This window comes from Sebastes fasciatus, chromosome 6, assembly GCF_043250625.1.
Source record: "Sebastes fasciatus isolate fSebFas1 chromosome 6, fSebFas1.pri, whole genome shotgun sequence".
In the NCBI taxonomy this organism is placed as follows: domain Eukaryota; kingdom Metazoa; phylum Chordata; class Actinopteri; order Perciformes; family Sebastidae; genus Sebastes; species Sebastes fasciatus.
The window spans coordinates 21255053-21280064 of NC_133800.1; the positions used below are offsets into that span (position 1 = coordinate 21255053).

Genomic DNA, 25012 nt, shown 5'->3' on the forward strand with positions numbered 1-25012 from the left:
TCCCCTGGTTGAGGCACTTTTTACACCATGTGGACTTATTAATAAACACAGATACATCCTGGCTAATGATCAGCTGTGTACAAAACTGTATTACCCACACCAGATGTGATGGTTTCATGAAGATAGATTTCAGTTAGACATAAAACGTCACAGGTTCCACAGAGCTGTCTGATTTTTGACTTAAATCTTAAAATGGAACTGACTTGTTATATGTAGCCATATTAAAATGTGGCTGATTGAGCTGCAACATCAAGCTACTAAGTGTTCATTTGGAAAATATGTGCCTTGTAAAGAAATGTAACCGTTACAAGGACATTTTACTAGGAACATTTTGTGATTAAGTGAATCAATAGCAGTAACCAGAGCCGACCCTACCCATTAAGCGATACAAGCGGCCCCCTGGTCTCTGAGGCCCCCTTAGAAATGATTCAAGACAATAACAAAATAAAAATGTAACTTCTAAAAACTGACATTTCATGACATTTTTGCCAACAAATAATGACAAAACAATAAGCTCACAGACGGGTAAAATGAACAATTTATGTAGGCGAAGTAAATAATTTACTGTCCCCTACGAAACGAGCGCTCCCAGGATTCTGTGGTTAAAAGAAAAATCACATTTTGCGGTTGTATTAGATATGATAACTTAAACAAAATGAAAACAATAACAAAAGTCAACACAAACTGGGATAAGTATCTTTACAAGCTGTTCTTCAACAGTTTGCTTGCACTGCAGCTCATGATGATTTAAAGGTGCTAAATTTGAAATTCAGGACATTAATGTAGCAGAAAACAACTATTTGCTATGTAAAGATATAGAGGAGTAATGTCCACCTGAGCAGAGAATGAAGTCACTCTCCCTCTGTGTGTGTTGTAACTGGACATACCCAGTCTGGCTGCTCATTTTAGTGCATGTGAGGTGCCCTGCTGATTAACGAATCACCTGAGAAGGACCATTCAAAGGGTTAATGGGTGATACATAAATGCTGTAGCTATTTACTGTAGTAAATTTAAGGATTGTGTTACTGCTAATAGGTCCCACTTTAGTCTTTACATGCTTTTTTGTACATCATTATGTGTCCTTTAACTAATATATTTACAATACACAAGTTGGTTCAGTGCCATGTGAAGTGGCATCACGTTGCAATGAGGGGGGCCCCCAGACCAAAGCCTGCTTAGGGCCCCCAAACGTTCAGGGCCAGCCCTGGAAGTAGCATTCCTAAGGGTTGCTTGTACCTTTAACTATATCCCTTCACATTGCCCAGTCCAGAGTATTGTTAGCATACCACAACATAAGCCATGTTTTCCTCTTTTAGTCAGTTGTAAGACAGCTGACATTGGAAACACAGCTCTTATTTCTGAGACAGCCCTAGGGTGATGAGATTTTAACATTTAACATGAGTCAGTCTTTATTTTTGTCCAGCAGCTGTCTCATCCAGAGCCGAATTTAACTCTTTAGGCCACTCTCTAACCCATCTTTATGAAACCAGCCCGTGATCACAACCTACAGTGGAGAGACATTTTTGAGGGCATGATTGGCAAGAACAAGAAAAGGAAGCGCACACTTTTTAAATCGGCTCCAAGTTGTGGAAAATGAAAGAGGGGGTTTTTTGTTTCCCTCTGAAGGCTGTGGAGTCTGATTTCCTGTGCGGCTCTGATTGGGAAAGCAGAGGCACGCACAGGGAGTCTGCTTCTGTATGGAGATGCCAGATGACAGGCTTCACTGCGAACAGACTGTTGCTGAACAGCACGCTGAAGTGGCCTTTGATTGATCATCAAACATGCCTTTTATGAAACAATCGCTTGTGTAAACCTGTTTTAGATGGTGGGGGCTTCATTGTCTGTGTGTGAGCGTGTGGTTGAAAGAGAACATAAATGTAAATACAGGAGTCAGTCACTAGCTGGCCATATGAATAAAGGTGATCTATCAAAAAAATATAGATACAGTAACACATAAGCACACAAAAACCTCCTCTTTGACTACAAATGTGTGCTTTGATCACAGTGCTTGACCACTGAGTGTCAGTCTTCTTGGGTCCCAGCTGTGGCTGCGGAGGTAATGTCAAGCATTTTGTTCATGTTCATCCATGTGGACATACCAAATATCTCATGGACACCCTGTGCACAGCAGGAGTTTGTCCATTAGGCCATATGCCAGCTCACCCCACCCCTCCTCCTACTTGTCTTTTGTTATCTGAGTGACCCTTAGGTTCACTGCAGACCCAGCTGACCCTGAAGAGACATCAGCTTATTGACCAACTCGCAGCTCCATAGAGTCCATTAACCTAAACCAATTTAAATCACACGCTTATTGTTTAAAACTAATTTCACCTCGCTTCTGTATCGACCATTTCTTTGACTCACCCTTCCTTCCTTCACTTTGAGATAATTCCTCATGAATAAACAATAATGTTGTTAGTGTATTAATGCTGTCACATATCCAGCGATGCATATTTTGGTTTTGTGCTGCAGCAACGTGGGTTCAGCACCAGTAGTAACTGTTGATAGCTGTTTTCCTTCTGTGACTGTGGCAGTGATTGTGGTGGGAGGTTTCTTACCAGAATAACCATGTCCTCTGTTTTGAATTTTATTCAGCGCGCTTCCACATTTAATGATAAAAAAAAAAGTCTAAGCCTGGAAAAGCTCCGGGCAAATAATGCCCAACAAAAATCCTTGGCAATGTTATTCCTCTGATGGCCGTGTGCAGTAAAATATTGCACAGTGTATGATATGTGACAGCTGCTCTCAGAAGGAGGAAACGGGGAAAGTGTACACAAACAGTGCTTTAGTTGTCTCCAGCGTCCAAGGCTCTCGGTCCTTTGTGAATCATGTCTTTATATGCAAGAATTCAATCTACTATTCCCACATAAATAATCAAGAACTGTAGCCTCTATAGATATTAAGGCAACGAGTTGGTGGAGTGTGATATCATTTGAATCCCCTTAGCTCATTAACATAAGTTTAAACTATGATGAGCTTGTGTAGCATTGCGCGGTTTGAGCGGATGCACCTTGTTGGCTCTTTTCTTTATGTGTCAGAGTTTGAACTGTAGTAAAGCTCTTGAGTAAGAGATTTTACAACAATTTGAGCAAATCCTTACAGGGATGTTATTAGAAAAATGTAATGATGTGACTGGAGATAACTTAAACAAATCAAATATGGACATTTAGTTAAGGTTTCATGATGTTCCAACAGCCTGTGGGTGGCCATATAGCACGTTTATTATAGGTCCTGCTACACGTTGCATTGCGGTAATAGAAAATCTGTTGAAAATACAGTTTCATTATTATTGTTATTTCTTTTCTGGGTTTTGTTGTGGTTTTGAATGTTGAGGTTGTTTTCTCTAGTGTACTTGATGGGTTTGTCTGTAAGCTCTACTTAAAAGTTGGTTTATAGACTGTTGTAATTACAAACAGTGGATTGCATTATATGAAAAAAGCCTTGAAAAAAGAAAGTAGAAAAAAAAAGAAAATACAGTTTAATGTAAAGTGACAACTTTCACTTTGTAACCAAATTTAGTTGGGGACCTACATGCGAGGACCACCAAACAATGGGTCAGTATCGTGCGTATGCAGCTTGTTGGACTGGCACAGCAGGGTGGCATGTGGCTACAGTGACTCTTCAGAGGTTTAGTTCCTGGAAATGTGTCCTTGAGCAACACACACACCCCAAACCACAGCCTGCTGCCTCCTGTCTGGACGGCAGCAGCGTCAGTCAGCTCAGTGCGTAAAAGCTCTTTGGCACAACGTGTGTCCGGCGGCGCTATGACCCTGCTGCCTTCTTCTCCAGGCTGCTCAGCTCCAAGCGCTCCAAGTCTGGTAACTGCTGGTAAGGAAGTCATCTGAGACTGAGAGCTGTAGTCCAGTTTGTTGCTGTTGCTGGAATCAGGATATCCTTCCAGCTCCTCGCAGAAAATTCCAGGGATTTTTTTTGGTGCTTGTACCTCCTCCTCCTCCTCCTCCTCCTCCTGCTGAAAGTAATCTCCCTGCTTGTCGTGCTGTCTCCACCGCTCTCTGTTGGACTGTTTTCTCCACTAATACTTCCAAAAAAAGTGTGTTTTTGACCGCTGGAAAACGGGATTCGACCACTGTGATGAATATTTCTGCGTTTTGGCACACATCCTGTCGTTTCCTCTGGATCGAAGCGAGCAGATTGGACACAGCCTATCCGTCTGGACTAATGCTGTTGTAGCCTACTTACACTTAAAAAGTTTAAGAATACATTTTTTCCTAACACACAGTCTGGATTGGTCCTGGAGGCGCCGATCCTTGTGTTGAAGAGGGAGTGGGTTCGTATAAGGGACTCATACTTTGGATTTACGCACAAGAACCTTTCCTCTCCTTAAACACCGTCAGTCGACACCATGCGTCTCTGATTTATTCCTGTGGATTTAACCGGTGTATATGATTTGTGTTGACTGCGCTGTCTCACCCCCTAAAAATTGCCGCAAAGCTTGAGACTCTGCACATCACCACCACCATGCATCGCTTCTTGGAGAAAATCTGCTGCAAAATTGAGGGAAGTCGAGAGGCAGCATGACTCGCGCTCTGGATTTCTTTGCGTCTACATTCCATTCTCGTATAATATCTTAATGCTGTTCAATTTTGGTTTACAAATATGATGAAATGGCAGCCCCGGAAGAAGGTGAGTCTGGCTGATTTATTTTTTATTATATCTTCCAATTATGGCGATAAATAAACGTTTCTCTGTTATATAGAGCACAAGTTGGAAAGAGGGACTGCTGCTCTTTCTATTCGTTTACTACAAAATGCAAGGACCTAGAGATAGTCATATCCAGATCAGCACTGAACTGTAACTAAAAGAGTACTTTATAAGGATAAGCAAGTTTCTAAATCCTTTCCATTTGTGGCTATTTATACATTTTCTCTCACTGTCCTTCTCAATGATTGTGAGAGAGACTGTTTCTCACTGTAATGTATAGGACATATAACATACCTGCTTATTACTAGTGCTCATCCAGGGCTATAACGTGTTGCTATATGTTAATCCTTTATTCCCTGATCTGTGTTTTGTTAATTCTGCACCTCTTAACAACATCAGACAGGCCTATACATTCTTTATCTGGACTAATCAAGACATCAGTGATTCATGTATCCTGTAGGGAATATCTGGAGTTGTGGGCACAAACCATGTTCAAACCAGGGTCCGAATAGAAAACAACCTTTTTATGACAATTGAATGTAGAAGAGTGAAAGATTTGCACCTAAAAGTTTCCTAATGAACTGCCACCCCTCCCCTCAATACCTCCATCTTTTTAGAGGATTCTGTAAGAGAGACTAAGACATGTGTCTTGGTTTCTTGTTTCCATGATTAGACACACGTTTTGTGAGACAAATTTGCATTCTGCATGCATTCTCTTATTGCCCCATTTTTTTCGTAGCCTTGGAGTATTACAACATGGAAAATATCTGAAAATCATCTGGGGTCTATAAAAAAATTGGTAGCACTGAAATGCCTATGGTTCGGATTTTTACCAGCAGGGGGCACTTGTCTGACAAGAAGCAGCCTTCCTTTGCAGAAGTGGGCTTTTACACTGGTCCAGAGTGAGAGAAAGAAAAAATGAAAGGATGAACAACTGTTTTCTGTCCTCCATCAAATGTTTTGCATCATCCTAAACTGTCTTTTTCCCAAAAGAATTTGTTCAACAACAGCATACACATTTGCAGGATTTGTTTTCCTTCTGGCCTCGATATTTCTGCCTTCTCAGCTGAGACATGATGATGATGATGTCACGTCTTTACAACTACCCAGTATAAAGAGCACTATAGCTACCAGTACCAGAAGTAGTATAACCACCACCACTACTAGTACTGGTATAGGAGCTGAAACCCACTTCAGTTGCTATGATAACTTGCCATCTCTTTGCCTATAAATTAATTTCTGTTAGTTTGTTCCACATCAAGTGTCATTAATGTGGATGATCTCACCCCGAAAGATGAGATGAAAGTAAATAATCAAAACCAAGCTTCTTCTTAACGTTGAGTTATCAACAGAGAAAATAAAAGCTGTGAGCATGCACTAATGATTTCTACAGCTGTGGTTGTATCTGCCAGAATCATCCACGAGACCCCCCTTTGAGGACTAAAAGCCTCTCCTCACTGCAGGAATTGATTCCTGCCACACTGACTGCAGTCGTATGTGCTCAAGCTTACAAATTCTTAAAATTAACACTGTCCTTCATGTGTAGATTTTCTTTTCATCGTCAGATTTGTAGTAAGATGAGCACACCAGAGACAGCACTCTCATCAAGGAGGGAAGTGGTTACTGTGTTTTGTGTGATGTTGATTAATTAACCTGTTGGTCAGGTTGGATGCTGGATGCATACGTATGAACACAAGCACTCAGAGCAGTAAACACAGACACACACACACACACACACACAGCAGTGCACAATATTTTAAATTACTTGCCATCCACATTGTGTGTGTATGACATTGCCTCTTCACCCTGGCCTCTGGTTTATTGCCAACGACGTCCTCAGACTAAGATATTGAACATAGCAGGCAGGACACTTGAATAAAAACAAACTATTGTGCTCCACATGGTAAAGAAAGTGATTTCTGTAGAACGTAGTGCTCCCTTTCAAAAGTGCACACACAATGATGCCACAAAAGATCCCTCAATTTCCCCATTCTGGCTTCTTGTTTATCCGCTTTTCAATCTGTCTCTTTACTCCACTTGTAGTTCGATGGGAATCAATAGAAAGTGTGGGAGAATCAAATTGATTCAGGCTGTGAGCGTCCTGTCCACCTCTTCATAATGGATTACACTAATGAGTCAAAAATGTTGAAGAGAATCGAGAGCTATTACCTTCATGTTGCCGGCAGATAGGTTTATCTGCTCTGGAAAGAGAAAGAGAGTAAAATCGTTTTATTTTCAGGGGATTTATGCGATTAACTTTTTATACTGTGCTTTTTGAGTTGCTCTGACCACCTGAGCCGATTCAGAGAGTGTCTATTACACAATGTTTAAATGTGGAAGGGGAGACATATGACTAAAGGCTTTCTGATAAAGGTTAGATAAGACTGTCTCTCTGGCCATAATCAATGTTTTCTGAAGACATAGCTTTTTTGAAAGCCAAGTGCAACAATGCACACATAGCCCCTTTTCCTTTTAAAGTAAAGAGACAATGATGTGTTAAGTTGGGGTAGGGTGGGTGTTACAGCAGCAGCCACTGCAGTCGTCTGTGGTCGGGTTGTATTAGAGGAAGGTAAGCATTAAAAAATGTGGACAGCAGCTGTCCTGAGGGAGAGCTAACTCATTGAGTCAGGTAAGAGATGGCAGCGTGCCTAAAGTGCACTGAAAGGAATGAAAGCCACCAGGTTGCATTCAGAGAATGAAGAACCTGTGGGATTGTTGGTTTTTAAGACACCGGGTGCTTTCATGTGTTTGTGTATGTGTGTGTGCATATACACACACTTGTGTGTACACAAGTCCAAAGTGGTTTGGACATGAATTATGGACTCCAGCGGCTTGGCAAGTTTCTATGTGACTTATACCTGTCTGTATCAGACACTGAGTTCCACTGCGGCTTTTCGTTGTCCATGAATTTCTTTTTTTGCAACAGCTGAAAAACATTCCATGCGTCCCCTTTTTTTGCTGCCAGATGTGTTTTTAAGTCATCATCAGCTTATGTTTTCTTGGGCAAAATTGCTCACAAGCTGTTAATATGTTGGGTGGTCTCATATTACGAATCCAGGCTCTGCATTTTAAGTTCACATTATGCCCTGTGGCAGTGTGACCAAGTCAGAAGGAAGCGACTGTTTGTTTTTGTGGTTGTGCCAGATGTTTCTGTGGGTTCCACACAGTTGACATGAGGCCTTCCCACCTGAGAGGGACAGGATGCCCTGCTCATGTTTCTGCTGCCAGGCTCACGGGGAGCTCGGACTTTTACCGTCCAGCAGGCGCACTCTTACATCCCTGACCGTGTTCATTGGCTTTTCACTTCGGGGAGTTTCTCATGCTGCTTTTCCTCTTTGATTCGGTATTATTTATGAGCTCTCCGGCAGGGGGAAAGGGCTATCTCTCCCTCCAGCGCTCCATCAGTCCCTGTGACGTCTCCTGGCTGGCAGCAGCGCAGCAGTTTTGGAATACATTTACAGCGGGGGAAAACCCATCAGAATGTGAAGAGAAGCGCCCAGAAGACACATCTGAGTGGAGAAGAAAGCGGGCAAGGCTGTCAGTGGGGGAAGGATTCACTTGGGGGAAGCTGAGAGTGCTGGACATAGATTGAGATACGCCAGGGAACAAATGAATGAAGGTTAGATTGTGGGATTGTAGGAAATAAGGAGATAAATGGCTGGATATTGAGGTGGAGAATTGCCGTAGAGCTGCCGACAGAATTTGAGATGGTTGGAATTTGAGAAAGTGAGAGAAAATGGGAAAGGGTTGGCGGCTAGAGAATAAGATGGTACAGGAGATTTGGAGTTTAGGAGCGAGCGGCCCTAGAGTGATGCAGCAGGGATAATTAATGATAGGGAGTGATAGCACCTGCTGTTCTTGATGCTGCGCAGTATTTACGGCCCAGCATGCCGAGTGGAACGGGATGCGGCTGCGTGGCCAGCCCCCTGGCCAATCCTCCTGGGGCGTGAAAAAAGATAGGGGTGGGGCGGGCAAGGAGGGGGTTGCGTGGGGAACAGCGACTCAGCAATACGGCTGAAATTTATGTGCTGTACTCGCTTTGTTAATCCCAGTCCACCGCCTCCCACAGGGAGAGCTGGACAGAGATGGAGGACGGAAAGAAGAAGCCTCCTGGAATGCCTTCCTTAGTCGTATTGTGACGCAGTGGTCTGCAGTATACTGAATGCACAAGCTGCAGGTATATGCCAGGTACTCTTGGGAGTCCACTGTCAAAATACAACAGGAGAAAACAATGGAGACGACGGTGACTGGGCCATCGTGCTCCCATTAATCCTCATTCCTGGGACCTGCACATCTCACTGCGAGTGTGGAGATGGATTTTTGGATAGCAAGTGGTAAATGCAAAGATTGATTTATGTGTAGAACGGTCCATTTGTAATGTTTTCCTCCAAGCCTCAGAGCACTCATTTCTGATTTGCTACAGCGTGCCTTTACCCCCCCAGTGCTTCTGTTGGAGCAAATGGAGCCATGTTCGAGTTTATTGAGGTCATTGTTCCAGGGGTGTGGTCAGCTGCTCTCGGGGCTCAGGAGGTGCCTGCCTCTGGGTGCCTCCGCGGGGGAATAAAGCGAACCTGACTTGATGGACCACATCAATAGGAACACATTTCCTTGTTCTATGAGGTGGAACAGTCCTCTGCAGGATTTAAGCTCTTTTCTTTTCATTCTTTTCACTGGTTAAGCTTCTGTATTATGCACTCAGTCTTGCATATACTGAGAGAGCCAGTGTTTCAGACCTAAGCTGGCTAAAACATGTTTTGAATAAGGGCTGCCAGTGGCACTCTAGACACATCCCTTCAGCATATGGCCTGAAAAACATGCATACTTTTCTCTGTTTCACAACATTTATCAGAGCACAGCTGCCAAAACCGCAGTCCCCTACATTCCTTTATAACTCCACACTGGACTGGTTCCAGTGGGCCGGGCATAGTATCAGCTCAGGCTTCAGGCCCCGCAGCTGTCTCCATCCAACGCAGTGCTGTGTGTTGTGACAGACATTTGCTGCTAGTGTGTTCCAAAGAGGGCCTGTGATCCAGCCTGGATGGAGACGTGTGAAGAGCACCACTAATACCACCCTGCCTCATGCTGAAGCCCCTAAATCCCACTAATTCCATCTCTTCTTTTGTCAGAGATGGGATTCATAAGCCCTCCTTTGAAGGCTCAATTTTCCAGGAGTGTGTCCGTGGCTTAGCTGTAGGCTTCATGTAGACATGCCATTCCTTGGATTGACGGTCGGGTGTGGCACCTGAGTGGTCAGTATCTAGTTCTTGAGTAGATTATTGATGATTATTGACCGTGAAAAAACACGAGTCAATTAACCCCTGAATCTTCACGACCACTGCCCACTTGAATAAACGGTGCATAGTGTGAGAGAGAGTCAAACAAGATTAGCCTGAGCCTCTCTTCCCCCTTCAGAAAAGGACTAGGTGCTGTGTAATGTTTTTGCAGTCAAACAGTGTAGCACACACACACACACACACACACACACACACACACACACACACACACACAAGGCCTCAGCAGAGTGCTTCTCCAGGGGTCACAGAAACAACCAAGACTAGAGCAGATTGTTTTAGTTCCCCTCGCCGTCACTCTGGTCTATCTGGCCCTGCCTCTCCTTACTTTTCCTGCCATGCTGAATGTGGTGAGGGTAGCTAAGAGAGAGGCTTTTTTACTGCCGGCTGTAAAATCCTGCAGGAAGGAAGGAGAAATGGTGCCGAGCACGACCCACTGAGCCCTTTTCCCTCTCTGTCTCTCAGGGCTTGGTGTAGCTGCCGTTCCCTCTCGTAAGTTTGGATTTATTTATACGAGGCTTATACTGGGATACTTATGTCAGGCATATGTTTATAGTCGCTAAGATATGTGGGCCAGGAGCGCCTCCATACACTCCGTGGGCTTGTCTCCTAAGGGAGATTCATGATTCCAGCACCCTTAACAAGGCAGACCGACAGGTGGTGACTGACAGGCACGCTGAGATAGATTCCGTAATGAGGACTACAGAACAAACCCCCATGCTTCCCTATCTCAAATGATCTCATGCCTCATAGATTTTATATATTTAAGTAGGGGTTCTGTTGCAGTCTAATAGAGCCGTAGCTACTGACAGTACAACGCCTCCTCCCCCCCTCACTGTGGCTCCTCTCTGCCCCCTCCATGTCCACCCCAACAATGGTACCTTCTGTTGTTCACGTTCTCTCGGTTGTCTGCGTCTTAAACCTGAAAGTGTTTTGGTTGTTTGTTTCTCTGCAGCCCTACATTTGTGGATGTGACTTGAACCTTAATGCATACCCCACCCTCCCGGTTCCAGCAAATTGCATTGCCACCTTCCTTTAAATGAGCTGTGTAGGAAAAACAAAAGATCTATTTGTGTGTCCGTGAATATAACGTGTCAACATGTGCTGTGTGTATTTGTGCATTTTAAAATGTTTGTCTCGAAGTCTCTCAGAAAATGGTTGTCTTGACAAGTGAGCGATATGCTTGTGTCAGATAGGACATGATTTATGGAAGCTGCACAATATTATCATCCATCAGAGATGCTGAAATACTGTACCCTTTCCTTCTCTCCGGCAGCCCGTTCTTCCCCTCCTCCAGCCCTATAGCTTTTGATCTATATTCCTGTGACTGGGGTCAGAGGCCACATTAGAGCATGCATTGTTCAGCAGTCTGGAGAGTGCTCCAGTTACCACTGAAATCTCAAGCATCAGCGGCTTCTTAGCTGTTTAAATATACTGTACAAGGCTGAACACCGCTACAGGGGCCGGCCAGACACAGCACAATGTCTCTGGTGTGACGTTACATTATTTTAAGTAATGCCTGCCTTTATAGCCATGTAAAATGTGTTTGCCGCCTTCGCCACCTGTCTGGGTGTTCTGCATGATGAAATCAAGCTGAACAGAAACATGTTTAGTGCTGTGAATGCTACTCTGTCTTCTGCTATAAAAACGGGTATATGCACTCGGTCCAGCTGCTTGAATGAGGGCTGTAAAAAAAAAAAAGATACATAATCACTCATTGGAACAAAAGACCGTAAGTTGGCACACAACAGTTGGTGTAACGCTTCAGGTGTGAAATTACCCTCCCAATTTACATTTGGGAGTAAGCGTTAGCCCCCTCCTCTGCGTCCTCCTGTGAACAATGTTTTCTTTTTCAGTTGCAGAGAAAAGCTGCAACTGATGTAGTTGCCAGGCAAAAATGCTGCAATAGTGTCTCTGACAGAATAGTACAGTTCAGCTGCCCCATTAGGTCCGGATGAAGCTAAGGCACAGCTCAGGTGCTGACTCAAGCTGCCGAGCCTTGTGGTATAATGAATGGATATATTATACTGTACAGACACTGAATGCTTCTCGTTTGTTGCTGCTGGGCAGTGCACAGTTTTACAACAGTGCCCTGGGGACATTGTTGTAACATAGCCATGCTGGCTGGCATTTGGACATGTGAAATTATCCATGCCTGAGACTGTCAGTGAACACGACTGCATGTGTCCATCAGGCTCTGACCGGCAGCAGAAGCCCTCAAACAGGCTAAGCTGCCTGCCTTCAGCAAGTCCCCGAAAAGGCTGCACAGCTCAACTTGCATACAAACTTCTTACCTGGAAGCACTGGGGTTTTTGTTTTCTCCCAATGCAACTGGGACGTTGTATTATTTATAGCGTTGCCGTGCACACAAGCTCAACAGCTTGAAACTCATATGAATTCATATTAGGCCCTTCAAATGCACCATGGGCTGTTGACATTCACGCCAGCAGATCTGTTTCCCCCAGCTTTCTAACACTCCATCCCCTCACTCCTCCATCTCTGCATTGTGCTGCTGCTCCCAGCTAACAGAGTAGGGCCTCAGGCAGAGCAGGTGCAGGCTGCTGCGATGGTGGCTCTTCTGACGCGCGCACACACACATGCATGGGTACACTCAGGGGGGACGGGTTGGCTGTGGTGCCACTCACAGTGAAATGGCAGACCAGGATTGTTTGTTGGAGAGGAGGAAAAGCTCTGTGCCGGTTGTATATTGTGGTCTAAGTAGAGAGAGAGCAGGTGTTTAGAAATTAAAGCAGTCCTCCATGTGCCAACGTACTCTCGGTCCCCAAAGGAACAATTCTGATCTGGTAAAATCCTGTTCGCTGCAAATCTGTTGACAATGCTGGGTGTTTCTCTGCCAGTTGGTGTTTTGAAGTGTGTCTTTTTGGCACGATGTTAAAAATCGAATTTAATAAGTTGGTTTGTGCCTGTTGCTGTGATTCTGCAGTAGATGAAATTACATGGTTCAAGGCCTTAATCAATAGAAATCCTGGCTCAGATGCATTGTTATTGGTACGACAGGGCTGGGCGATATGGCCAAAACTGTTATCACAATATGTTTTTTTATATTGATCGATGTATATTTAATAATAATTACAATAAAGCTCAACTTACAGTTTTACAGTAAGTCTAGTCTCCTTATGACAGAATCCTAAAGAAACCAGAAGGGTAAAAGAACGGACAGGTGACAAACTGAATAAAAAAAAATAATGAATATGTAAACAACTGCAGTGATTCCCATCACATCAAATGCCTTGTTTCAAATGACGAGGAGACATTGAACCACCCGCCTCCCTTCGAAGGAAAGAGGAGATTTGAGTACCCGGAGGCTATGGCTGGGTATCGTTTAAAAAGTTATGATGTGAGTACCAATACTAGTACCCTTAAACTGATACAGATACCAATAGAGTACGTTATTCGATACCCATCATGTGAATGGAAGCTGTGTGAGTGTCCCACTGGCTAGCTAATTGCTGCAGCACTGCACAGTGCTCATACAGCGGTTACCCCGACCAATGGGTTGCGGGGCCGCGTTGTTGCGGAACCGTAATGGCCACCCTCCAGTTCACCCCCCCCCCACGTTAAGTGTTAGATCTGTCAGCACTTGTTGCCTTTGTTAGCGCTGTAAAAGCTGTGTGCAGGCAGGCATTTCTGGCTGTACGGGTTGCAGCTGCTGCGATGGTGATCCAATCACACGTTGCAATAAATCGAAAAACACTCGCGGTGATTGGCTGTGAGCAAAAAATTATTTTCTAGATCTGGGCACAAAAATAATCGACTGCAGGTATCATTTGACTGGAGACGATTCGATACTACGATACGATAGGATACTACTTCAATGCACAGCCCTACCGGAGGCGCACCACACTTGGGTTAAGGTTCCATATGGCGGGCCAGGACTGGGGGCACCGGACGGGAACTCCAGCACCCCCCCACTGTGATCGCACCTCAGCGTCAGGTCCATTAGCCGGAGACAAAGACTATTTTGCGTGCACCCACCAAGCCAGCGACCCACGTCGCACAGCTCTGATGAGGAGGCAACCGGTAAAAGTAACTATTGAAAATAAATCTCATAAATGTATCATCATTATCTGAGAAGATTTTATCATGGAAATTTTGGAGATCATTTTATCATCCAGCCCTAGTACGATATACAATAACGTTGTTCATCAAGAGAGCATATTGTCAGAAGTAGTAGGGAATAGGCCCAGTTATAAATATGGATTAATAGTAGTTTCCTGCTCTTCTTGCTTCAGCGGTGTCTGTCCTCTTTTGTTTTTGTTCATGCTTTGCTTTTGTTCTGTAAAATAAAACTTGACTTGACATTTGAAATGGATTTCTAATCAAAGTGAAAGACGAATGTAATGGCTGCGTGATTGAGCTGTCAGTCTGATGACTGTCGGCGAGGCGGCTTTGATCAAATACTTTGGAATTCTTTATTTCTACTATAGGAGTAATAATTAGAAACTGATGAAAAATGTCGAACAATGGCAAAATTGCTGATCAGCGTGCCGCTTTCCCCTCATTGCAGAGTACATGTGACACGTGTTTCCTTTGTCAGTGGAGTTTGTCAGTCTTCTGAGCACTGTATGGCACACAGACAGATGGACTGGCAGGTTGACAGATAATGGAGATGCGAATGTGGCGGGCGACACTCCTTCCGAGACACCTCTTTGACTGCTATCACAGCCACTTGTCCCCGTTCCCATAAAGGGAGACTCATTTAATTCCCTGTCCTCGTTTCCTGATATGACGGAAACTGTCGGCCTCACACGGGAACCGCTCATCTCGGGAGACGTACACAAAACAACACGAGACACAAAGATGTTTTTCATCCAGAGCGCATTCTGTTACTACATTCTGTTTTTTTTCATCAGCTATTGATGCACGTGCTCAGTTGTCTCAATCAGAGCGCGTCTTTAAGTGCTTTCCTGTTTGGGAAATTAGCGTCAAATGATCTTGTTTGAGTGCCGGTCTCTTCTTGGCGTGTGTGATGGCGAGTCCCGGGGGATTTGTGAGAGGATTCAGATCGGAGGTTGTTAAGAGGAGGGGGGAATTATGAAACCTGATTAGAATATGGTTTCAGTTAATTACCTAAGATTTTGTTCTCATTCCGTCTATCTATTTGTAATCTAATTACAGATGGTGGTTTTCCAGTTCCTATCAAATGAAAATGTAACTGGTCCCATGAGGAAGGGAGGAGAGGGGCGGGGGGGTAGAGGCGAGAAATGATACTCCTCCCAGCCTCCCACCTCCTCCTTCACCTCCTGGTCTCATCCTCTCAAAGCTGTGCTGAGGAGTTAACAGATGTGATGTCAGAGCAATCAGGGAAGCTTTGTCTCCATCAGTGCTCAGTTTATTCCACCGAGCGCCGTGAAACTGACACCACATCTGTCAAAGATCCTGTCGGTGTCTCACCATTTTAATTAATTTAGAATAAAAAGGCAGTTAAGTGTTGCAGAAAAACAATGACCTGGTTTCTACACGTGTCTTCAGACAGCTAACACCTCCGCATGTTATGTTGCTGTCAACAATTCACACACGTATAGTTGAACATAAATTGCATCATGCTTTTTCTGTGTGATTAGATATCGTAACAGCGCTACGGCACTATCTAGCCTAGGAAATGGTGGGCTACAGAGTATTTCAGCTGCAGTGTGGACCCCAGACATAATTAGGAACAGATGTCGGGAGGACCTCTCATATTCGTTTCTGTCGTCCTCCCTTCCACCGCCTTTGTTCTCGCCTGCTTCTTCCAACTTCTTCATATCTCTCAAACTTCTCCGAGTGTAGCGAACTTCTTCATGCTGACACCCTCTTTTGTTTCTGCTTGTTGAATATCTGAGCAGCTCTTGTCATGGTAGCTGATTGGAAAAGATCAAGAGCCGCTCTTCATCTCCAGTCTCTTTGTATAAGAGAAGTTAAAGGCCAAAAATGCAATTCAAGCACTTCTGTCTCCCCTCAGAGATGACACTCATATTAGCGCCAACGTCTTGCTTTCCTGTCTCACATCTTTTTCTTCCTTTTTTTTTCTCGCTCTCTGTCTAAATTCAAACCCCTCATCTCTTCCCCATCTACCTCTGCATATCCTCTGTACTCCATCTTTATGTCGGTGCCTCTTAGGAAGAAACAGCCTTTAGCTGTAAATTGGCCCATTTCTCACATTTCATTTCCGAAAGTTGAAGCAGGTAGAAACGAGTGTGGTGGGGGGCGGGGGGGGGGGGGGGGGGGGAAGAAGCTGCTAGCCCAGCACATTGGTAGAACTGTGAATTCATTAGTCTCCCCGGGTCCATGAAACAAGAGAATTTTTTTTCAAATCAGCCAGAAATTGTGTCCTTTCTGTTGCTGCGTAAGCTCATCAGCGTATGTACACAAGCGTCTTAAATGCTGGTCATGAAATGAAACAGAAGCAGGCAGTTAACACAGGACATTTTACAGCACACCAGGCAAGAAGAATATCAGGACATTTCCATTATTCTGAAAATGTGTAAGTCCATAAAAGCATAAAATTAGATATCTGTGGAGCATAAAATTAATTCTGAGACCTCTACAAAAGGTCAAAGGATATTTTCAAACTAAACCCACGATTAGCTTCTTGTTTGACATACACTGTTAATGCTCGGTAAGAAGTTACCCAGTGTGGAATTGGTATGTCCAGTCACACATTAATCCAGCTTTGAAGTCTTTTAAGTCTTTTGTGACCTACTAAGGATTAGGGATGAATTTCCCATATTGTTCCGATGCGTGTACATAACATTTGAGACATTATTGAAATTTGTGGTTGCTGCAGAGCACTTTTTGCTGCTGTGGCAATCTGTTCGTGCTCGCTGTGCCATTTTCCCCCCAGTCGCCACTTTCCGTGGTTGGAGATTAGGGGAAGGAAGGGGGAGTGTAGCAGCCAATTACAGTTATATCTTTGTCCTGCCGTCGACTCCCCACTGTCTGCAACCAAAAAAGCACCCTCTTTTCCCAAGCAGCCCAATTTGTCAAGATCACTCATTCAGATTGGTGTCATTTTGGAGTGGGGGGCTGGTGTCTGCCTTTGGAGAGGAATGATTACGGCGAAGGCGGATGAAAAAGGCAAAATGCAGATGATCCTTAATCTCTTTTGAGGAGTAGCACCTCCTTTTGCTTTTCTTCACCTCTTTATCTCATGATCCCATTTCCTTTTCATTCAAGGTCTTCCCGGTGTCCCGTTGACCTCTCATTTTTTTCTCCTTGATTCCACTCTCTCTTGATCTCCTCTCTACTCTTCATTATCTCTTCTCTGCCTTATTCCATTTCCCAACGTACCATCGTCCCCTTTTTTTTCTCGTCTTTTACTTTCCGCTTGGCAGCAGACTCCTTTTAATGTGTGGACGACACAGCCACCGACCCCGTGTAAATATGTAGGCTAATCTGGGCTTTCATTAGTTTGTGTACATGAATATTGCATGACTGCTTCTCCTGTGCTAACCCAGATTAGTCTTTTCCCTTGGTTAATTGAAAACCATTATAACTGACTGCAGTCAGGAGTCGTGCTCCAAAAAGCTCCTTTCTCGGGCTGCACGGCGAAGGCTGCTCTGATCTCCCCTACCCTCCGTGCCCCTCCCGTCAAACCCAAAGCCCGCTTTTCAAATGGACACCAATCAAAAGGCTCTTCTGGGAGAAGCAGAGAGCAGAGTGTTGGGGAAATGACGTTAAGTGCGCAGACTGACCGACCTTCAATATTGCGACGCCCTTCCATATCGGAATCTGACAGCCCGTGAGAGTGTGGAAAGGAAGGGCTTGGTGGGACGAGTTGTAATTGGACTGGGATACCAGAGAGTAGATGAAGCATTTAAGACTCCGACCTGTCTATTTGCAGTGCATGACGGGTACGAGATGACAGCCCATGTTTTTTTTTCTTCTGTTCCTTTTGGACTGCGATAAACAACATAACAACATCCATTCGCGATACATATATACTTAATCCCGTTATTCATTTTGGGTGGTAAAAGCCAAACGTGTAGAAAATGTCAACGCTGACTTCCAGATTTTCCGCTCTGTATTTTTTTTTTTTGCTGGTAGTTCAAATCTTCAGAAGAGTGTCTGTGGGGTGCTATTTTAAACAGGCCCGCTCTCCCTTCTCTATCTGATCTTGTGTGTTGTTACTCGGGGACATGGGGGGTTGAGCAGAGTGTGTCGAGACTCTTTGGAAACAAGGTCCTCCATGTTGCCCCTGGACACGTTCCCCTTGTCAAGCAGCTAATTTTATGCAACCCTCATCACGCCTTTGGAACAGAGAAAGAGACGGAGAGAGATATTATCTTCGGGATGGTGCCGAAATAAGAGGAGGAAATTGAGTGGAAACTCTCTGCTATGCATAAAAGCCAGCGGTAGATCATCATGGGAGCATCCTTCTTTCCTCCATTTATTATTTTTTCCAAAAGAGACTATCCTGCTGTTGTCAGTTTTCATTTATTTGCTATATATAAATAAATACATATATATAGATGTGTGTTTCTCCTAGATCATCTTGAGAATGCCAGTACCTGTGGTGAATGTTTACCCACATCGCAAGACTCGATTACAATTTCATATATTTTTTCACACCATTATTTCCCTGTCAAATATCTGTGCTGCACTTTCCTGCACCTGTGCCGGTTTGTGTAAAAAGAGCAACAGAATTCTATTTCCTACCTTGACCTTGATGATGTTCTGCTGACACATTTGCGTGCGCGAGCCATATTATTTTTTAACCTGAATACTCAAGTGTTTTTCTTCTCGCACAAATAAAAACACGTCATTCTCTTCCTCTTTCCTTTTCCTCTTCGCCTAAATTTGACTTCTTTCCCCCCTCTCTAGTCCCACGGCATGACACTGCAGTGCTGGCTTCAGGAATGGAAATGAGATGCGCGGTGGCACTGTGTCAAAGAGCAGCAGATTGAACATTAGCCTGAATGGTCCAGCAAATGTTTGCAGATTTTTTTATTCAAATTAGCCCAGAATGTTGGCTCGGGAGCCAAGGGTGCAGAGAGAGCTCCGCAGTGGACACCTGCTCTATTAACCCCACATGATGCGTTCATGCGTCGGTGTGTGATTGCACGAATTATCGCGAGCTACAATTCAGTGTGTGTGCTATTTGTGTTTGCCTCTGTGTATGTTGCCCAGGAGAGCATGAAAACAGAGAACAGAAAGTTAGAATTAGCCGCCTTTAGCATCTTATTAGTTGTTATGTCTGCTTTGTGTTTGTTTTCCCGAAAGCAAAGTTTACCACTTTTAGTCTCACATTTAGTCAAACAATGAATCTAAACTTGAGCAGAGGGAGGGCTGCTCCAGCCTGACATCAGACGGCGTTATTTATGGTGTATGTGGCTGTCGTTGGTGTTTGACTTATTGCAGGGTCACAGGATGTGGGTGGATTTAGATGGTACTTTATCACTCTTACCTCGCCATTCTTAATCAAGTCACGTCCCACCCTGTCACTGCGCTGGGTCACCTCCAGTATCTGCATCTGTATCTCTGTGTGTGTGTGTGTGTGTATGTATAGTATATACTGTATACAACTGCACTTGATACTATCGACTTGGACCACACACACACCATCTTCCTCCAGACACTGACGACATTTGTAGAGCAGCAAACAAACTCATGTCGCTCTCATGTTCACAGGCAAAATTAGAGGCTGTGACTTGATGCGTGCAATATATTTAGCAAGTTTCTGGCAGTCGATTCATTGCAAAACAACAATTTCTAGACTCATGTACCTTCTCCTCTGTCGACTCAAATTCTCTCTCGATCTCTACTCATAAATCTATGTTTCTAACATTCAGTTAAATGCTGTCTGTCATTTACTTAAAATAGAGACATAGATTTAACTATTTGGTATCAGCATTCATTAAAAGAGTCCACCGATGGAGCATTGCACTCTTTTTGCTGGACTCATCATGGACTGTTTTTGAAAAAAAAAAAGGTTCAAAATCAATGCAGCAGAACCAGAGATATTGTCTTTTCTTATTCCACACATCCTCTTCCTTTTCAAAACCTTGTGCCTACATCACCCACAAGGCAATTCAATCACCGACAGGACAGTTCGGTCGCCGATTCTGATGTGTTGTGCTAACAGTCTCGGAACCCATCGGCTATCGGTCTGACGACAGATAAGCCTCTGGGGATAAGAGGTTGTATTTCTGGGGTCCCGGTGTAGCCAGCAGATATCCGGGCCAAGACTTTGTTTTCCGTGTGCTACTCATTGTTTACAGTCCGATTAGCAGCTTGAGACGCGAGACTTGAGTTAAGAGATGATGTGTTTGACCGGATTGTAGTCAAATAGCCAGTTTACAAGCTACTTATAAAGCAATAAAAAGCAAGTGAGTGTTGAGATTTCATTTCAGCCAATGCGTTCCGCCTCTTTTGCTCTCCACATGGACTGTTTACATGCATTCAACCAAAGTCTGCTTGAACGTGATTGGTCAATACTACTCTGACTAAAGACGGAAACCAGAGCGCTACCGATACCAAAATCTTGTCCCGTCGCCTTCAGATTCTGCATATGAATGTAGAATATGTTCGTATAGATTACTGTGCTAGTAGTGGCTAATTCAGCCTTGAGCTAATTCAGACTCAAGTGACATCACTTGAGGCAATTTATAACATTTCAAGCAGCTCCTTATGGAGCCACAAAAAGCTTTATACACACTTTTTCTCACATATGCAGTTGTACTCCCCAAGACCTGTCAGCAGACTTTGATGTGTAAAATCGGTGGAGCTTAACTGGGAGGACTGACTTCCTTGTGGTTCGTTGCATCAACAACTGTAACGCAACAGTGTCATAACAAACTCTGCCCTTGTGTGGATCTGTGATGTTATATCTTTACGGTATACAGCATGTTGCCCTCAGCCCTCCCTCTCTGTCCTTGGTTGGTGGCTGCCGTGTCCCGCTTTTAACCTTAGTCTAAAGCCATGACTGATGGGATTCAAAAAGCCTCTTCCCTGCTTCGTCTCTCACAGATGATATATGTTTGGGAAGAAATTTACCTTTGCCAGTGTGTTTGTTTGTGTGGGTGTGTTTGTCAGATCTTTGATTTTGACCTACACTTGTGTTCTGTATTTATTTATTTTTCCTGTGGGATTTTGTCTTTGTGTGATTTAACTAGGAAGTGTAAGAAGTGTCTGTAGCTCTCCATCACACACACGTGTCTTGACTAAGTCTCGGCTGACTAGATATCATGTCAGGCGGGTATTAAATGTTTAATGCTAGTGGATGTAGAAGATTGCCTTCTACTTGTCCTGATTAAATATTTAGGGGTGTCTGAATGGTGCATTTGACATTGCTAGGTGCTGAGGGAGCCTGTTCGCTGTGTGAAGTGTGGGAACATAACTGACTGCCAGCTGTCTATTTGGTTATGACCAGGGTACAACTGGGACCTCGGCGAGTAAAACTGGTGGCAGACCCAGAGTGGGAGGTGAGAGGGGGGGAGGTTATATTTAGCCATGTCCTTCCAAACACAGCCCTGTTTCCTCTCTACGCAGCTCGCCACTGCCTCTGTATGAGAACCTCTGCTTTGTCCTTTTTGAATATAGCGGACACAAGACGAGGATAAAAAACTTGGGCTGGCACACAGACCTAATTTAGATGTCTGCAGACGACTGTGAGACGTGTATTTCTTAGTTTAACTTGACGGAGACTGCGAACGCTGCCAATTTCAGAACACTGTGAAATGGAGTATACATTAGCTAAAAAATAGTGTTTAAGACTACGGTAAAAGTTCTCCAAAGGAAAGAGATTGAGTTTATTTAAGTTTCCATCTGGAAAACCCGGCGAGGCACAAGTACAAAGACAGACTCGGATTAATATCTAAAAATCAAAGAGCCGCTCACGCACCGAATGGCATGATCCATTTACCTGACGTCTTTGTCCACGCTCAAAGTGGAAAAGACGGGCGAAGCAGCAGTATTTTTTTTGGGTTGCTGATAATTCTTTATAGTGGATGCTGACAGAAACTGTTTGGTATATAAATATATTAATGTGGAATTTAGTTCTTTGGCTGCTTGGTAGATCAAGTGCCTTCATTTCTTCTGTGGAGATTACTGTAGTGTTTGGCTTTCCAGCATTGGCAACAATAATGTATACACTGGGCTTTGATATGAAATGGCAGAGCAGTCTTGTAATCATAACAGTAATTAACTTCACAAGGATATTTATATCAATTTATTGAATAGATCACAGTATCTGAAAATCTGTGTCTGAAAAATTGGACATATGATCTCCTGTGTGTTTAGCATACGTCTGTGGTGGGACCTGATCTTCAGGGGCCTCTCAAGTTGCCCGATCTGCTCCCCTGCTCTCCATATCCTCCTTGGAAGCAGTGAGAGGTGTTAGGATATCAGAAGCATATCTTGACATGGGACCCCTGGGATCAACTCAGGAGACACCTGGTCGCGCCACAGACCACTTTACAGCGCTGGCTCACACTGGCTGCATTGTTCTGCGAAGCTCACAATGGAGACACACAGAGACATATTCTGCCGAGAGAGACGATGCATTCCTCTGAGGTTACGATAGTAGTGAACATCCTGGCGCTTTTCCTCAGCGCGCACATCCATATTCACATCCACATGGCGGAGACAATCCAATAGTGTGTCACCCAAAACAACTGCAGTCTGCTACGGCGAAGATAAAGAGAAGGGAGGCAAACTTAGTCCAGCTGGGGAGCATTCCCTCCGGTCAACAGAGCAAGACGAAAGTAAGCGAAAAGCATGTCTGACTTAGCCTGTCTGCTTGGGCCGGGCCTGTTGGACGACCCACAAAGAGACACGGGGGATTGATCAGAGGAGGAGAGGACCTTCACAGGAACAACCCGGAGGCAGGAGGAACCTTCTGTTCCACAGTCAAATCTACTTCTGAGGAGACAAACGCTCAGAGGATGAAAGCAGACTCCGCTGATGTGATCGCCGCCTGAGCTCAGTAATGCCACATGATGTACGTAGATGCTTGGATCACAGTTTGGCACACGCTCCAGCAGTCTCTGCTTCTGCTCTACCGGTGGTTGGCTTCCGCTCGTAATTGCCGGCCACACCTTTAAATGATAGCTCAACAAGATGACTCCAGTTCGTGGAGCTATTGGTTGGCTAACAGTCAAACCAGTCAAACTCTCTGACGCCCAGAGAGCAGATGTGGCTTTAGTGTGTTGATGGAAAAAAAGCTTCAGAACTCTGTGGGGGCTAAACTAATGATTTAAAGTGACTTGCTGTGGTCTCACACAAAATAAGCAAATTTCATGACTGTCTGCACCCCATGTCTATTCTTTTACAATATTCCAGAGGTTTGTGGTTGGACTGTAATGCTATTTTCATTGTGTGGTTCATTGTTTGCGCTGGTATCTGTTTGTTTGTCGTACCATTCTGCTTAGGAATGCTGTTGGGTCTCTGCTTTTCATTAGCTGGACTGCGTCAGGAGAGTCTGACCCATGATGTAAGGAGGGGTGGGAGGGATTAAAGCACGTATAGGCTATTGTAATCCTGTCATGCCTCTCTCTCTCTCTCTCTCTCTCTCTCTCTCTTTCTCTCTCTCTCTCTCTCTCTCTCTCTCTTTCTCTCCTACATCACAGTTCATTAGAGTTTCTGTGATTCTGAGGCTCCGGCTCCAGCATTTAGTCTGTGGTCAGAAGCAGGACTGGATGGCAGAAGCAGCTTCACTCAAGTGCTGCTTGTTAATATGCTAATGTGTCCACATGACTGATTGGTTTACACATAAAATGATAATCTTTTTCTTCCTCTAATTTAATGTCTGATGCACCACTAAGTTGGCTTTATCTTTCTGCGATAGCACTTAAAACTGGACACACACACACACAGGCACACACACACACACACACACACCCCAAGGCAAACAGGGCTGTTGTGCCCAGTGTTTAGGGAGCCTTGCTGGGTGGATCAAGGCAGGATAAGTGGTTAAGGTATGAAGGGGGCCTTATAGGCCCCGTTATGGCTGGATGGTTTAGCTATAATCCGATTGAGCACGCTGGGGAGACTTGATGCGGGCGGCATCAGGTCCTCACAGCCAGACAACCAGTGTGCTCACACCTGCCACTCCATTTCATCTCAATGTTCTAGCTGATTACTGACAGTAATTCAAATTTCTAATTATATCGGATTCACTATCAAGCGGGATTTGTAGAAATTCAGATTATTAGCTGGTTTTGTTTTGGCTCAATTACCCACTTGCCTCTCGTGGGAGCTGTAGCTCGTAATCTAGATACGAGCTCTGCCAGCTCGATATCTCCAGCAGCTCACCACGGCTCCGCCACCGTAACACCTGCAAGCGTTTTACACCAGGTCGGCCGTTTGGTCAGTGGGACTGTGTGTAATGTTGTGGCGTTAGAATAAGATGTCTTCCTGTGATGAGAGGCCCGCACATTGGTGGCTCTTGTTGAAGGGAGCTAATGAATATTCAGAAGCTACATCGCCATGTAAGGAAACAGATGAGCAGAGTAAAGTATTCAGAGCGGCATGTCATTGGGGTTGTTGAAGTTTAACCAATCAAACCCACAGGAAACATGAGCAGGATTCCCGAGTGGCGAAAAAGAAGGAAAAGACTTCTTCAGATTAAAAGCGAGAAACCAGTGGTGGAAAACATGAGTGGCAGAAGCAATCCTCTAAAGCAATCTATAGCAGCCCATCCAACCTTGAAGGAGCTTACAATAGCCAGAGCCCTTTCCTCGGCATTAGCAGTCTTGTGTGGGATGCTGTATAATCTACCTGCCAGATTAAGATGACATGGTCATTGTCTAGAAGAGAGAATTGAATTATGGTGTGTGAAGGGGGTTTAAATGAGATTATGGGGAAAGAACTCATCCAGCATGCGTGAGATGTGCAAAGTCAGGGGCTCGGCACACACCGACTACACTCTCGCTCACATTTGCACTCATGCAGTGTAAGCTATTTTGCATACACTTAAGCATCAACACAAAAAGATGTGAACATACAATGCACACTTACACATTCAAATGCACATGTGCACCCATACAGTACACACGCAGGCCACACTGCATTGGGGCTCATTCCCTCCTGGTTTGCTGCAGAGACGATGATTTTCTTTC

The 25012-nt window shown here is 44.4% G+C and overlaps 1 protein-coding gene across 3 annotated transcripts in view; it reads left to right on the plus strand.

Moving 5' to 3' along the window:
- The window catches only part of LOC141769367 (tetratricopeptide repeat protein 28-like), a 176040-nt gene that overhangs the window by 50772 nt on the left and 100256 nt on the right, over positions 1–25012 (plus strand). Inside the window, exon 1 of one of the 3 annotated variants that reach the window (XM_074638350.1) lies at positions 3768–4644. The exons of the other annotated variants lie outside the window; for them this stretch is intronic. Within the exon in view, the coding sequence (XP_074494451.1) occupies positions 4618–4644 (27 nt within the window). The 5' untranslated portion in view covers positions 3768–4617. Of the gene's footprint in view, positions 1–3767; positions 4645–25012 lie in introns of those variants that run through there. 3 annotated transcript variants of the gene reach the window in all.